Source organism: Acyrthosiphon pisum, chromosome A1 (assembly GCF_005508785.2).
Source record: "Acyrthosiphon pisum isolate AL4f chromosome A1, pea_aphid_22Mar2018_4r6ur, whole genome shotgun sequence".
Taxonomy (NCBI): domain Eukaryota; kingdom Metazoa; phylum Arthropoda; class Insecta; order Hemiptera; family Aphididae; genus Acyrthosiphon; species Acyrthosiphon pisum.
Window position 1 is genome coordinate 123,291,504 of NC_042494.1, and position 16,878 is coordinate 123,308,381.

The window sequence follows — 16,878 nt, forward strand, 5'->3', positions numbered from 1 at the left end:
CGGTGTAGTCATAGTTGACACAATGGCACTTGACTACTCTGCGAACTTTCCCCCCTCAATATTCAATATTATTATCATGATAATTGTTAGTCAATCATAAAATACTTTTTTACCATGGTAAATATAGTTAAATGAGGTTACCCCATCCAAATTAGTTTTTATAACTTATGTGTCAATATGAATATCTATACCTACGTAATATGTCTGATTACCCTACCAGAAATTGTGCGCACATTTATGGTTCTATATAGGTAACAGGTAAGTAATAACAATAATGTGTATGATTAGAGCATAATAATGTTTCATAGATAGCAGTAGTCGGTGTATGAAATAATACTGATCGAAATATCGAATAGTCTGTTCAAATTTTAAATAATAAGGAAATAGTTTTAACGATTTTTATTTTAAAAATATACCAAATTTCATTTCATGATTTTCACTGTATTAAATATTTCAATTTTTAAAAACAAAAATGGTTTTGATATCGTCAAATTATTACTTATTTAAATGTAAAAATAAGATATACTATAGACATACCTATCTTTAAATTAAAACTAAGAATTTCGTAATTTATTACAATAGCTACTATATAGTTACGAACTATATTACGTATCTTGATTCCGTAACTTTGTTACACTACCTGTAGCTGATTATATACTGCCAGACACTGTGTACGTTTGGCTGCGTCCCTGACACCGATTGATAATAATGTGTTCAGAAAACCGTTCGTATAATATTGAGATCGCGTGAATGTCAATATAATGTTTATTGAATTTCATCACTTACGCCTTAATAATAATATTATTGTATGGTGTAGATACGGTGGCCAACTAGTGGATGAAGAGCACTCCCGGTCGTGGCTGGGCTACGGAAACACGGAACAGTGTTCGGCGGCGTTGACCCGGATGAGACAGTGCTCGTGGTGCGACGGAAAGGACGCGAAACCGTGTCACGGGCTGTGCGTGAACGTGATCCGCGGGTGTCTGGCCAGGGAGACGGCGCACCTGGACGCGCCGTGGACCGGATACTACGAGGCCGTCGACCGGCTGGTGTCGGCCATCAACAATGGTCAGTCGTCGGTGTGTCTGGAGGACCTGCTCAGATCCCTGCACTCGAGGATATCCGAAGCCATCATGTACGCGATGAACCACGCTTCCGATATACAAAACAACGTGAGTAGGATTTTTTCATTTACATGATTATGTTCGACTCTCGTGTCAAACACCGCTTGGGATAGTTTTAAATATTATATGTATAGGTACTCATTTATTATAAACCTTTAACTTATATATATATAATAGGGCCCTGATTATAATATTATAATTCTCTCACGGACTTGCTGTCTCAATGGAATTGAGAAAATATAACTAAACGTTTGGTAAATTTGTCGCTCTCCACGTTTCCGCTTTTTTGTTTTGTTTAAGTTTCATTCACTTTTGAATACCATGCGTATGACTATAATAATTACACCTATGCTGGAAACATAACAGGAAGGAATCAAAATTTGTATATTATCACTATAGTGGCGCAATTTGGACAGCACAAAAATTAAAATCCAATATCATTGTGTTTTGTCCCACTTCTTAAATTGGTTGAATGGATAAATTCTAAACAGGGTTTGTACGGCTACATAAAAATATGCGAATTAAAAGAAAATTGTAATGACGCCAATGATATAATCTGTTGTAGATTTATTTAAAAATCATGTTTATGTTAATTTATTCGTATTGTATATATACGTATTTTCTACTTACCAAGCAGAGATTAAATTTCTTTATTATATTCGTTTCCTAGTTGTACCTATTTCAATCCGTTAGTCTAATCAGTTTGTCGTAATAATAATCATTGTATCAACATACGAAACAATCATAACGCGTTTGTTTGATTATGTTTTGTTTATCATATTTTAATAGTGTTTTAATAATAATTAATACTCATATTGTAATTATAATAAGTTATAAATAATAAAACATTACACCAATGCATTTAATAATAACTAATATAAGATTCCTCGCGATTCTAACGTGTTATGTTGAATTGAGGTCACGCGTGATCATATTTATACAGTTTTTTACTCTGATAACGAAATTCAGGGACGCACACATGTATTATTTTATATTTACCTATATACCTATGTGTGGTAAGTAGTGTTGAATGCAAATTTTCGTGCAGTGCCTAATGAGTAATGAGTAAATGATGCGGTCGGAATATTTAGGTATCTTATGTGGTATACCTCCTGTACGCCGCGGTACGCCGAAACCGAACGTTGTTCTCCCTCTCTCTCACTCACTCTCTCTCTCTCTCTCTGAAGAGATGAAACGAAAGACCAGGTGGTCCGAACTCGTGGAATTCAAATGATATGGCGATTCCCCCGCAGATATCAATGACTCTGGGAGATCGGATGACTCCGACACGGTTTTACTGAATGGTTCAGGCGGCATAATAACAATATAATACGTACCCATTATAATAATATATAACATAACGCGTATACGCGCGGCGGCCGTCGACGGGACCCGAAATACCGACCAGACGGAACGGTGCGCCTAGTAGCGCCACCTGAGATCACGAGACGACGACGACGTGCACATCGCCGCGGTCGTCTTCGTCGGGGCGAGGACCGGTGCAACGCGTATGACTCATCGAAATGAAATGCTGGACTTCCATTGGTCCGGCGAGAGGAATTCCGATCTGCCGGCACCTTTCACGCACACACACGTAAACGCACGTGTATACTTTATGTATTTTATGTGTATTTATATACATATATATATATATACACAGACGTAGGCGTGTACACAAACGCACAACCCTTCCGATACTAAACTCGATTTACCATATTTGGACCGGTTCCAACTCGCGCACACACACACACACACACACACACGCGCGCGCGCGCGCGCTCGCTGCACCTCCTGACAATCTGCATCATTTGCCTATATATTATATACCTACATTATATATTATATTATTTACAATCAGAACCCTATTCCACATACCTATATATACATGTATATTATATATTGTGTGTACAACAATGTGGAAGCACATGATGCGTGAACAATAAGACGAATTCGGTCGAATTTGTATAGCGCTAACGAGGTGCCGGCGGTGCATCGTGTTGCAGTGCAGGAAAAACGCGCAGGATGTTCGATTGCTATACAGCTACACCCCTCACCACACCCCAAACGGGGTTGGAAACCCGTCGATAGCGTTTCGTTCAAAACCCCGCATTAGGCACGGTACCAAAAAGCACTGGACGTCTGGACAATATAGCTGGTATAACTGCCGTTGTTGAAACGACAAGTTTGATCGGAATTCGTTTTGCGGTATCGATATAATATAATAATAATAATATTCGAGCGTTTTTCGGTGAAGATACGAAATAAATCGATTATCGCATCTGGGAACCGTTTTAAAGACTTCTACAACAACTGATCACGTATAACGTCGTAACCGAACAATAAATCATTATTCTAGTGTCGTTGTTCATTTCGTCTTAACAGCACAACCGTTGTCTTACATGTGTATCGAAGAGAATTAAAAAAAAAACCAAATGAAATTCGGAAAAATCGTTGACAATACCCCATATAAAGCAAGAATCTGAAAAGCGACGGAATTATAATAATATGCATATTATTATCGAATGGCATACTTATATATACGTACATTTTTCTCATCGGTGCTTTGTTTCAACAAAACTGGGTCAAATTAATGAAAACTAGGTTTTTCTAATTTTAATTTTGTATAGGTATACAGTAGGTATACATACCTACCTATATGGCTTTATAATATAATATAATATGTTTGTACTCTTAATCTTCATAAGAACATGACGGCAGAGTGTGGAACGGAACGATGAAAAGGGAAAATATTAGGTACAAATTTTGTATTGTAGGAATGAATACCTATATATTATAATAACGAAAGTAATTTTTCTAATATACTGAGAACACAATATTTGTTGAATACGAAAAAACAAAGTAAAATTAGGCTAATTTAAATTTATACATGTAAAGCAAATTGATAAAAAAAAAGTGAAACGAAAATGTTTGAAACTGTAATTTATTTTGTGCGAAGAAAATAGTTTCTACACTATTGCAGAAGTCTTGAACTTTTGTATAATCGAAGATGGCGAGCCCGCAAGGCTTGTATATTTATTTCGAGAATACAGGGTGCGGTTAATTCAAATAAATTACCGATACATCGTTATGAATAATTTATTACAGTACAGTCGTCTTGTGCGCGTTATACATTTAAACGTCGCGCCGTTTTTACAAAATATATAATTAGAATAGTCATTACAAATACAAACGTATTTAAGTACGTATAATTATTATTAATAATCTGCGATTAGCTACGTACACAATATACGCATGTCCAAAGGAAGTACATACGACGAGGCGGTAGAATGGACGGTCCGTCTACGGTATGGAAATCACTCTGTATATTTTAAGACAGGAATGGTTAATATACCGAGTTAAGGCCAACGATTTATATGTGTGACAAGATTATATGCATGGCGACGACGTCGGTGGACGATGCATTTTTAGCGTGTACCTCGGAATGGAATGTCGCCGTGCAGTTGGTTTATTTTTACCGGGCGTAAAAAAAACGATAGAAACACACGCACATTGCACACACACAAACCCACAGAGGGAGAGTGAAATAGAGTGAGGGAGTGTCTGGTGATGATGGGAGGGAGTAGAGGGGCGAGAGAGAGAAGCCGGTGTGTATCATTGGCAACAGGAAATTTCTTATTAGAACTCGAGTGAAGAACGGGTGTCTGGCTCCCCAATAAATCTGTCGCGAGTAAAAATTCCAACGATCGTGCCAAAAATAAGACCATTTCGTACTAGATTTGTCCCCCGAGTACCATAAACCCTTTAAAAAGTTCAACAGGATGGGCCCCACGTTTAATATTTTCTTGTTTTTTCATTTACAAAATGCTTTTAAATTTAATAAGCCTGTGAAGCAATATAAGTTTTACACTCAAAACTTTAACGCCGACAGTCCGGTATTATACCTTGACATTTTGTTGACTGTTTGAAGTTGTCAAACTAATGTAATTACAAACTATATTATGCTACCTATATTCAATATTGTATTGACAGTTTTTTCATGTGTGTTTGTTGAATTACGGACAGAGTGGTTGCTGTTTGAATAATCGCATTAAAATGTTTTGATGTATTTTACCATAGAAACTTGAAATGTATCACATACTATCATATTGTGTTAATTGCTGAATGTGAGAAGAAAAGTTATTTTTCACGTTTCATCAAACAACCATGTTTTGTGCTAATTAAACAATTTTACATTGATGTAATTAATAATATTGATAATAATATTACGATTATTTTGGATAAAACATAAAATCTTATGTGCCCGAGGAAAATCATCGGTAGTTATAATATTAAAGGTGTTAATAAGTAATAACTAAAAATAACCTTATGGCGAATTAGAATTTCGATTTATAAATACGCAGCTAGTTTTAGTGGAATAAATTCCGTTCACGTAAGTAGGTATATATAATTTCTGAATCCCCTAGAGCAATGTTTTTTTTTTTCATTGTATATCTAAAGTAATACAAGAATATATGTACATCGTACATGTTTGAAATAATAATAATAAAAAATTATGCAGATCGCCTCGCGATATAAAATGGTCAAGGGCCCGACCTTTTAGAATAATATATTTTAAATTTAACTATAGATACGTATACAATGCCAAGACGAGATAAATAAAAATCTAGTTTGTTAGGTAGCGTTGTTATTGAGTTTAACGATAAATTAAAATCCATTAAATTAAATAATAATTATGCATATTACATGTACACAATATATTATTATATAACATTCGAGACGGTACCGGAACTCTTGTGGTAGGTAGGTATCAATATTTTTTTCAATTACAATTTTGTAACGTAAAATATTGATTTCATATTAAAAAAAAAAAAAATACTGTGATATGTTCAAAGTCGGTTGTGCACGCAAATACAATAACAATAATAACAATACAATATATTATTATATACATAATAATATATGGCTGCCGAATCGATATTAAATATATATGGTTTCGACATGCCAGATGATGTTCGGTATCTCGCGATTAATCACGAAAAGTAAAACGGAACTGTTATGGCCTCTTGTGTGCATGGAAATAGGGAGAAAAAATGAAAACTGAAAAAAAAAATCCAAAGTGGATAGCTATGGAAAAAAAACCAGACAGTAATCGATGTGTTATGACGCGTTTCGAATCCGTCGATTGTGTTTAGTTAAATATATATAATTACGCAGGGCATTCACCGGGCGTGTTTACACCTCGCCTATATATATATTATATATTATACTGTTCGTTTGAATTGTGTCGCGATCAACGCGAATCGGTTTATATTAAATTGTACAGACGAGGTGTGTATAATAGTTGTCTCGAGTGTGTTCGTTGGTTCTCGATATAATAACAGTGCACTGCACGACCACAACTTGTAATTATTATTATTCGATGGTTAAGCGTACACATGACGTGTTAAGTGCCTTGTATCTATAATATAGGTACACACATATATTTCATGTATTTTCCTGAAACCACACGTTTTGAAATATATTCATAAAATCATATGTAATCGTATTTTTAAGAATTAAAACAATTTAATTTGAAAATGCATATAATATATTCAAAAAAAAAAAAATAGTTCAGGTTTTCGTAAATTAAAATATACAATAAGACAATTAGAAACTATCAAAGAAAAAATATAAAATTGTAGTTTTATGTTGAATATTTAGGTATTTTTTAATTTTTGAGGCGTATTATTTAGATGTTTTTGCATAGTTTCTTTTAAACGATATGTTCTTATATGCCTACCATATTATGATTATTAAAAAGCCTCCACGCACTGCAACATGGCTGCGGTTTTATTGAGTATTTCAGTGTATAAACTTTATGTGTCTTGCTTAACATCGGTTCTTCTTCTAGATGCTATTTATTTTATTTTATTTTAATGTATAAAATATTAAATAAGCCATTAGAAAAAAATGTTTTAGCATATCTTAGGGTTTTTAAGTGCACAAGTGCTTTCTGTGCTTTTTCAGGGCTATAATAATATATTACCAATGTCCTGGTCCTTAATCATCATCGTTCGAATTTAATTTACGACGGCAGCCTAACGTGATACGATATGAACGTTTTCGGGAGCGGCATCATCCACGATAATTAGATGTAACGTATAAAGATGCGCGAGCGAGTGTTTTAAGGACAAACTGACAAAGAGTATAATTTAAGTTCGTTATAATATAAACGCTAAGAGATGGAAGAAGAAGAAGAAGAAGAAGAAGAAGAAAACGGAGAAGGAGAAGGAGTCGAGGAAGGAGCAGGTGAAGGTGGAAGAGGAGGAGGATGAAAAAAATAGTAGTATACATATAGATATATACAAACGCGTAACACATATGAACAGTTACGCGGCAAAACCACTGCGACATTCTATCGGAGAATTCCGTCACTTATTTTTATCGTTCGACATATTACCGGAATGCTATTATGCCGCAATATTTCTCGGTAGGCTACACACACACTCACTCACACACATCACACACACATATTATAATTTAAGTCGAGCGTCAACTACGGTGCAGTAGTGCGTGGCAGCCTAGGATACTGCGCAGCGTTGAGATTTCAGAGCGGTACTTCCCGAAGCGCCGTCAAGTCGTCTCGCGCTCGTATTTTTACGATTTTTAATTTGATTAATTATCACTAATATTGTTGCTACTGTCCATCGGCCGATACGATAATAACACAATAGGGTTCGGATGTCGTTGCTTGTTATTTCGCAACTATTTTCTTATACCGACCGAATTATTGTTGTGCAAATATCTATTATCAACAATAATAATGCATATCAGTCGTATAGGTTTTAAATCGGTTTCTAATGCACGTGTTGAAATCCACAAATCCACAATCTTGATTCAATATTGGATATTTTACTTTTAAAACGTAATTTGACTTTTACAGTTTTACGTCTTCGAAATTGCATTCGAGATAAACATAATTACTGTCAAGATAAATATCAGCGTGCCATTACGCTATGCCGTCGTCTAATAGTGTTTGCTGATAGCATTAATACAAAACCTATAATACAACATTTTTTACGGAGGAATGATATAGTGCTCTACGTTGGATTTTTTTTAATATTTACATTTTTTACGAATAACCGTCAAAAACGATCCAAGTCAAGATTATTAACATTAATACTATAATAGTTATACCTAATAGTTTCTTTGATAATTTAAATATTGCAAGAAGCCAATAGTAAAGGTCACTGTAGATATACACACCTCGCTTTGGTAATTTTTATGTTCTTTATTTTGACTATACAAAATGAGAATTATGAGAGAAATGTGGTTTTGCTATAGGTACCTAAATAATGTAATATGTTAGCTAATATTATAGTGACAAGACAAAAATGTTTCACAATTTTATATTTTCAATAATTCAATCACTGTGCGCGCATATGTCTGTATAATATATAATATGCACTTCAACTTCTTAGGACCAGCGAGTTTGTTGTGAACGTCTAGTTCTACAGTTACACTGCATTCGGCACTAAATAATATTAGAATCTAGGTCAATTGCTACCCGATCATTTGTCACTTGTCGGTTTTTAGGACGATTTCCACCTGTTGGTGGACAAATCCCACCCATAAATTATACTTGTGGCTTTATATTTTTTAAATTCCAGTAAGATCAACTTCTAAAGAATTTTGTATAAATTTATTGTCAAGCCTTGGGTATTAAAAACAAACATTCCATGAATTTCGATATTGAAAACGGATTTGAATGCCTGCCTGTGCGTAATTATGTGTACGTATATTATGTACGATCCTACGAAACACTTTTTTATATGAAAAAGGATAATTAGTTGTAGAATGCATAACATGAATGTTTGAAAATTAAAAAATAAAAATAGATATTTTTAGCATCAATAACATTCGTCTGTTTTGAATCCCTTCAAATGTAATTTAAAATGTTGGATGGTAATATTGACCTAACACCATAATGTTATGGTTCGTAGTATTTATTTCTGTCTAGTGAATAAAAAAAAAAAATTCAGAATTTGAATAAATAAATTAATAAACGCAAAAATGGGGGTAAGCATGCTTAGTAAATACTTTATTATGAGTTTCATTCCGCTGTACATAATATATAAGTGCTCGATCGATCGGGAAAAAAATCAAGTTTAAACGAGTTTATTAGTATATATTATTTATATTATATAATTAATATAATAAATAATTTATGTATACTTAATATGCGTGTACCTATTCCTATTATAATATATTACCGCGAAATCATCGATTATTATGATAAATATGTAATTTATGTTTTGCGCGTATGCGTTATTAGAATGATAACAATATTTAATAATCTAATCGATTTTGGTACGTGCAACAATAATACTATTATAATTCCAACGATTAATTGCTCGTATAGTTTATTTGTATCATATTATATCATTTCATTGGACCAAATATTATACGCCACACTGGGTAATCATAGACACTCGTGATTTTCAAAAATGTCAATGTTTTTAAAAATATATGTTGACACAATTTTTAAAATTTTAAAGTTTTTAACTTGTTACAAAATAATATTTTTTTTTTAAATTACAATTTAAAAAAAAATTTAATCGGTATTGTATACTTTTAAGATTTCTTTTTTTAAATAACAATATGTGTTTTTAATTTCATATTTCAAAGTTGAATATTTTTCGGAATACTTTGATGCATGAATATCAGATACGCGACCAGCAATTTGTGTGTAATAAATATTTAAAGTATAGATAAGCTGAGTGGAGTGCTCAGGGCTTACCCGCAAATATTTGTCCATTACGGTTTACTTCACTTATCATATCTTTAAAATAAACTTACAACTAAATATTTATCTACTCGTCCGAAATTCGTTTTATATGGATATCAGAATACTCCGAATAATATCTATTATTTGCTTCAAAATATAAAATTGAAAATTAACGTTGTCATTCGAAAAATTAAAATTCTAACGAAACGATAACGATAAAAAATGTAATAACTTGCAACGACTCAAAATTATATATAAAAAAAAATATTTTCAAAAACGTCAATCAAGTAATACTTATGAACGTTCTATGCGTTAAATCGTTGATTAAATATAATATATATTTTAAATATTTTATACGTAGTCAGAGCGGTATTATATACATTATAATATAAGTATATTGCAATCGAAAAACTCGAAATTCAAGTGTTGGCAAAACGATATCGATACCCATATAATATTAATATTAATATGTATGCATTATAATCTTCGTGTCGATTCGCATTCGTCCGGTGCTCGTCCGTCCGCGTGACAAAGGCGTCTCTACCCGACGTTTATACTTACGACTAGTTTTTTACGTTTCGTTTGGTTTTTTACGTCCAGCCGTACCACAATATACCAATTCTTATTTTTTATATACGTACGAGTATTTCGTGTGCACCATATTACATAATATACGCTCTCGTTGCAGTTTTACGTTTCGCTCGTTCTCCTCCCCCCTTCTATCAGTCCACGTACTATATAATATATTTTATTGTATATATAGGTATAATTATAGGTAGGCGAAGTAGTTATAATATTATTGTGCTCCTGTCCCGACAAACGTGCGGTTGTGCGAGTGTGTTTGTATACAATACGTGCGCATAGGTCGGAAACCGGGCTGCGCCGAGGAGACTAAACAAACACCGCGTGGGATTCGGCTGGGGAGAAAAAAAATGAGAGTCAGTGTTATTATTATTATTATTGCAGTGTGTTGTCGTAGGTTTAGGTCGGTCGATTTGTCGACGAGACGACTCGAAGAGTATATTATACCTTATACGATATGTGCGTATAATATTATGTTACCTGATACCGCGCGATAACCGCGATATTCTCCTATATATACCATACGATATTTAAGGCGCGGGTTTCTACTATAATATAGTACACACATGTGTAATATGCAATCTCGCGTATACGAATATTATTAACGTAAGTAAACTCGAAGTTGTAACGCTGGTTTCATATATTGGTTGATATTGGTAATACGGGCTTTTAAAAGTGGTTATAAAACCGATATCATTCTATAATTCTATATACATATTATAATTTTGTTTATACCACTGTGCACACGAAACCATTAAATTGTGGATCCAACAACGTAGTAACGTGGTTTGTGGTGTGTTAAGAACGTATACACACGTGTGGTATATTAACCAAAGCCAACCACGATTTAATATGAATATCAACTAATCACAGCAAACGATTATTACACACTACACACGTGAATGTCTAATATTCTGTAGTGGAAACTCACCTTAATTGGGTTCACGCGGGATCGATATAATAATATTATACGTCACGATGGATCTAGTCATTCGTACCCTTCTGTAACACGAATTTTGACGAATCAAGATAAATAATATTATTTGGCACACAATTGGAAACTCAAGTGGAAACTCAATAGTTCGATGTTCCGATGGAGATAAATGTTCCAATACATTCACGGTTTTTTTTATAAAATAGTTATGCAAAGGATGGTCATTCTCTGCGTACGATATTATAATTATTGTTCGAATGAATGGGATTTTTTTCACGAAATAATAATATTCGTGTATGTAACACGAAATCTTGATAATGAAACTTATAAACACTATTACAAAAACGATCGCTTTGTATACCTATATATCATGAATGCTGCACGTCTTCATACATAATATTATTACCTACCTTTATAAGTTTATCGCATTTTGGTAAGCGAATAATTTTGAATTATGCGATGTATAAGCACACGGATTTGTAAACTGTATGCGGTCGTTATTATGCGTTTAAATTATAATAATTTGTAACTTGATTATTTCAGATTAGATACTGTAATAAAAAAAATTATAAATAAAACATTTTTACTACTTTATTATAATATTATTAAAAATGTAAAATTATGTGCAATATTTTAAACGGTTGTATCGAGTTGCAGTAAGCATACGCATAAAACAACCAAGTAAAAATCTGTTAGGTATTTGTATACAGTCTCCTCGATAAAGTGCGGATTGGACTCTTAATAATTGTATATCCTACATATTTTATGTTGGTAAAGTATCAACCGAGACGTAGGTACATAATATAATTTACGGTGCAAATTATGGTTATCGTTCCCGAGAATAATTTTTTCAAATTGAGTATAATTGCTCGGAATTCTCATTATGGTTGTGCAATAACAGAAAAATGATTTATTCGTTTCTGTCATGTCTAAGTACGGCGGGTACACGTATAAAACGTACGTAAAAAATTAAAGAAGGGAATTTCAAATACATCCGATTGTGTGTAGTGCGTCCTAACGGTTTCTCACAAACGGTACCTGTGTATTATATATTTTATTTGCTACGTATATAATATCGAGTAGTGCTGTTATTCCACCGTATACTCATTGGCCGAGGTTCTTCCGGTTTATTTTTTTTATTAATTTGAAAATCTCAAGCAATTTCATTATACTCGCTTAAAACGTATATGACGGTTTTATAATATCGTATGAGTGTGAATTATTACTATTATTATGCGCTGACTATTTACTATCATAATCGACAAACGAAAAAAAAAATGGGCATGCATAATATAATGTGCCTACGATAAAAAAAAAATATTACAATGTAAAAAACCTCAAAACTTCCGAAATAATGATTACCTACGAGAAAGATTTTGAGACTTTGCATAAAGCTTACAACATTATATTGTTATCGTTACAAAATTGTTTGCGTGAAACTCGCCACTGTAAATGGCTTTGAACCGAAACTCGCGTTTTATTTCCTATATCATATTATCTATAGCACACGAGTCTGCGCCGTGTAATTATTATATTATTTGCGTACATATTATTATTATTATTATACTGTTTCCGACTAGCGAAGGGTCCGAGCGTGGTATTTTTTTTTTTGCTAATTCGTTACTTGTTTTTTTACACACGATGACACTAATCTGTTTAACACACACTCAGTATAATAACCCCGTGCTAAACAAACATCCGTTGCACGACGACTAAATTAGGGACCGCTTTACATATATTATTATTGTTATTATTATTACTATTATTAAACGTTCGCCGTATTACATTTTTTTTCATCTGTATCAGCCATATGCAAAAATAATTATGCATACTATAGCTATAGTATAACAATATATGGGCAGTACCTACATTGATTTCGATAACGTTTTAATATAGTTGAGTGTTGATCGAATAGAATAATTAACGTTACAGTGGTACGTATACTGATGGTGGCTTTCAAAAATATATTGTTACATCGGTACGAGGGACAATTAATACTGCGAACTAATAGACAAACTGTTAATTAAACTATATGACCATTATTTTAGCCAGTTATAAATCGTATAGCCGGACGCGGGAGTAATTAATTACTGTAGAATAATTAATTTTGAAGAGTTATTAATTAAAATCGATAAATTGTTAACAATATAATATACATAGTGAACAAATTTCGTAAAATGTGTACGTTATTATTGATTTATTGGAGTATAGAAGGTATAATAGAAATTTAGTTGGTATAGATAGGTACTACTAGTATTCTAGTATAATAGAAATCTGATAATTGTATAATGTACGGCAGCAGTTCGATTAAAAAATTAATTAAAATATTTTTAGAAATAGTTTCACCTATAGTATAATGTAGGTACCTAATATGTAATTAGAAATAGTGTGTTTATTTCAAATAATTATTATACCTACTCTTTCTCACCTAATATAATATAAAAATATAAAACATTAATAAGACAACTCTATTTAGAATCGAGCTGCTAATGATTAATTGCAAATTTGTAATAATTATATCTTCAGCAATGACGATAACAATAGTATTTACTCGTGGATGGTAGATTAAATGCTGACTTTACCTACTTAAAAATATTCTTCTTACAACTTACGATAATTGATTGCCAAAGCTATTTACTATGTATGACCAAACGAACTAGGATAAGTCTTATCTATAGTTGTAAACTATTGAATCGACTGCAATAATATATAAGTATGTTCATAAAATATATCGAAACGGTTCTTTTGACAATCATTTTAGGATTTATAAAAATGTATTTTATTCACTTCCATTTGAAATGATGGTCGTAAAAAGGAACAATCGCAATCGTTGTGATGTGTCGATCATTTATTTATTTTCAAGACCCAATTCTTTTAGTTTGATTATCGTCGTCGCACGAGCTATGAGTTATATAGCACTGGTGTGGCGGGAAGGTGCAGGGAAGCGTCCGTTTTCTTTTTATTCGATGTTGGCGTTTCCCGAACAATAAGTGACAATTAGAGTAACGCTTGTCGTCGGGCGTTTTCCTTTGATTAAGTTTTTGGCAACAGAGATACACGCTCGAACGGATGAGTGTATAGGCGACAGCACGGTCGTCGTGGAACAATAATAGCATAATACATATATTGATCTGCACCTTTATAGGTTACTGGGATGTATTATACACAGCTAGTATACGGTGTTAAAGTTTAACGAAATACGATAATACCTAATACATAATATCATTAAACTTATTATTTACGCAAACGTTAACACATAAAATAATATATATTTATTTATATACATACATATATAGGTATAATAAATACGTGTCAAGCCGACTATGGCTATGGCCAATATAATAATAATGAGCAGCATAAAGTACCTACTCAGCATTATATTTATTCAAGTATATAATATGCATATGTGTGTGTGTGTGTGTGTGTGTGTAGAAAGACTAAAGAGTGAGAGAGAGAAAGAGTGATACGTCGGCACAGCCTGAAGTGACGTACGCGACACACCCCAAAAGTTCGATACGACCCACTCGTTTCGTCAAAAACCGCGTTTTGATTTACGATCATCCCGCAGAGTGGTTTATTCGAGAAATGGAAAACAACGACCTCGTAAATCCTGCAACGCCTACGTGTTCGGTCGAATGTGTATATACCTATCATAATATTCGTAAGATATTGTAGAAATCGTATATAAGTCAAAATATGTTATCGATAATCCGCGATCGGATGTCGCGCGAAAATCAAGTGAAAATATCGACGTACACTTAATGTTACCATAAGACATTTTTTTTTTTACTTCGGTGTGCAATATGCGTACTGCAGTATAGAATATGTCACACGACATGCAGTAAGTACATAGGCGCAATTTCAACTTTTGGCTTGGGGGGCTGAATATATTAAAGGCAAACAGACCATTGCAATATAGCGTATTAAAATTGAATTTTCTAGGTTTTTGGGTGATACGGATAAGTTTGGGGGGCTTAGCACCCCCAAGCCCCCCTCCAATTTGCGCCTATGAGTAGGTAATTATAGTGCCTACACGTTTTGTTTCGGTTGAGATGGATAATATAAACACAATTCGTTCGATTGCACGGCCGAATGGGAATAGCTGGTACCTAGTAATATTCGATGTTTATGCATTTGTAATCGACTGATTTTGAGATTTGAATCAAAATTACTAAGATCACTAATCAATTATTTGACCGAAATTTTATTTTGGTAGTTTGAAATGCTCCGAATCATATCCTGCTTAGGAATATGAAAATATGCAAAACATGTACATTGATTGTCATTTAAACGTTTAAAAAACTTGATAACGATAAAAAATATAATTTTTTTTCAAAAACGTTTTTTTGTAACAACTAAAAATGATGTACCTATAAGAAATATTTTCAAAAACATTAGTTACTTTCTGAAATAAAGAGTGTATTACGTTAAATGGACCACTCCGTATATATACGTGGATAATATCGTCATTGGTAATTCATGTGCAACAAAATGTCATTGTCGTTCAATAATTGGTTATAGGTACCTGCAGTACGTAATAATAGTAATAATAACAATAATGGATAATGATAATAATATTATGCATGCGTGCGTTATAATACACACGCTGCAAGGATTTCGTATAATAATAAATAAGCTCGCGCATACACACAAACATAACATAATATGTATACATAAATAGGTATTGTATGAGGAGATGATGGTCAGAACGAGTTTTGAAATTCAACATTTTCAGTGTACCACGGTCCGCGCGGCGATAACTCGATTTGAAATTAAACGCCTTTTTCCCGTTTAAATTCGGTATCTATACATACGTACTTATGTAGTTTTAATTTGCATCAATCGTTATTCAGGTATTTTATTCGGCTTCAGGACGAGATCCCTCCACATCGTATAGCTGCAAGGTAGCGTTAAAAAACAACAATACAAGATGTCGTTTATTTATGCCACGCGGTTATTATACGGTCAAATTGCGGTTAAAAAATAGCAATTTTTTATGGGGTTTTTTTTTGTTTGTTGTTACATAGTATTGAAATCTCATACCAAGGTTAATTTAACAACAAAAAAAGCACGCTGAATGATTAATTTGAGAATTAAATGTAAATTGTGTTTGGGTAAAATGTCAATTGCATCGGTTCCACGACGAGTGGTTTGTATTGACCGAAGGGAGCCACAACAACAATACGCGAGATAGCTACATTCGAAGGAAGACAAAATAAAAAATCTCCCATATATTATTATACGCTCGCTATAAGTCTTAAAGCGCATACTTAATTCACATATATTTAAATTTACATTTTAATGACACCCGTGCGTGGATGTTTTATGGACACATCGCGTGCATATTATTTTCATAATCGCATTCGTTGTGCAATTGGTTAATAATTTATTGATCATACTAAAACATTATAGTAACGTAATGTATAAAAGTATCTGCAATTATACAATGCGTGTAATATGGATTAATTGAACCATCAACGCATGAGTGCATTTCATATGTATTATAGCTG

At 33.1% G+C, this 16,878-nt stretch overlaps 1 protein-coding gene across 1 annotated transcript in view; it reads left to right on the top strand.

Annotated features, from left to right (window-relative positions):
• Positions 1 to 16,878, top strand: part of LOC100164483 (division abnormally delayed protein) — an 87,820-nt gene that overhangs the window by 56,358 nt on the left and 14,584 nt on the right. The window contains exon 4 of the mRNA XM_008186814.3: positions 818 to 1,172. Coding sequence (XP_008185036.1) covers positions 818 to 1,172 — 355 coding nt within the window. The remainder of the gene's footprint in view (positions 1 to 817; positions 1,173 to 16,878) is intronic.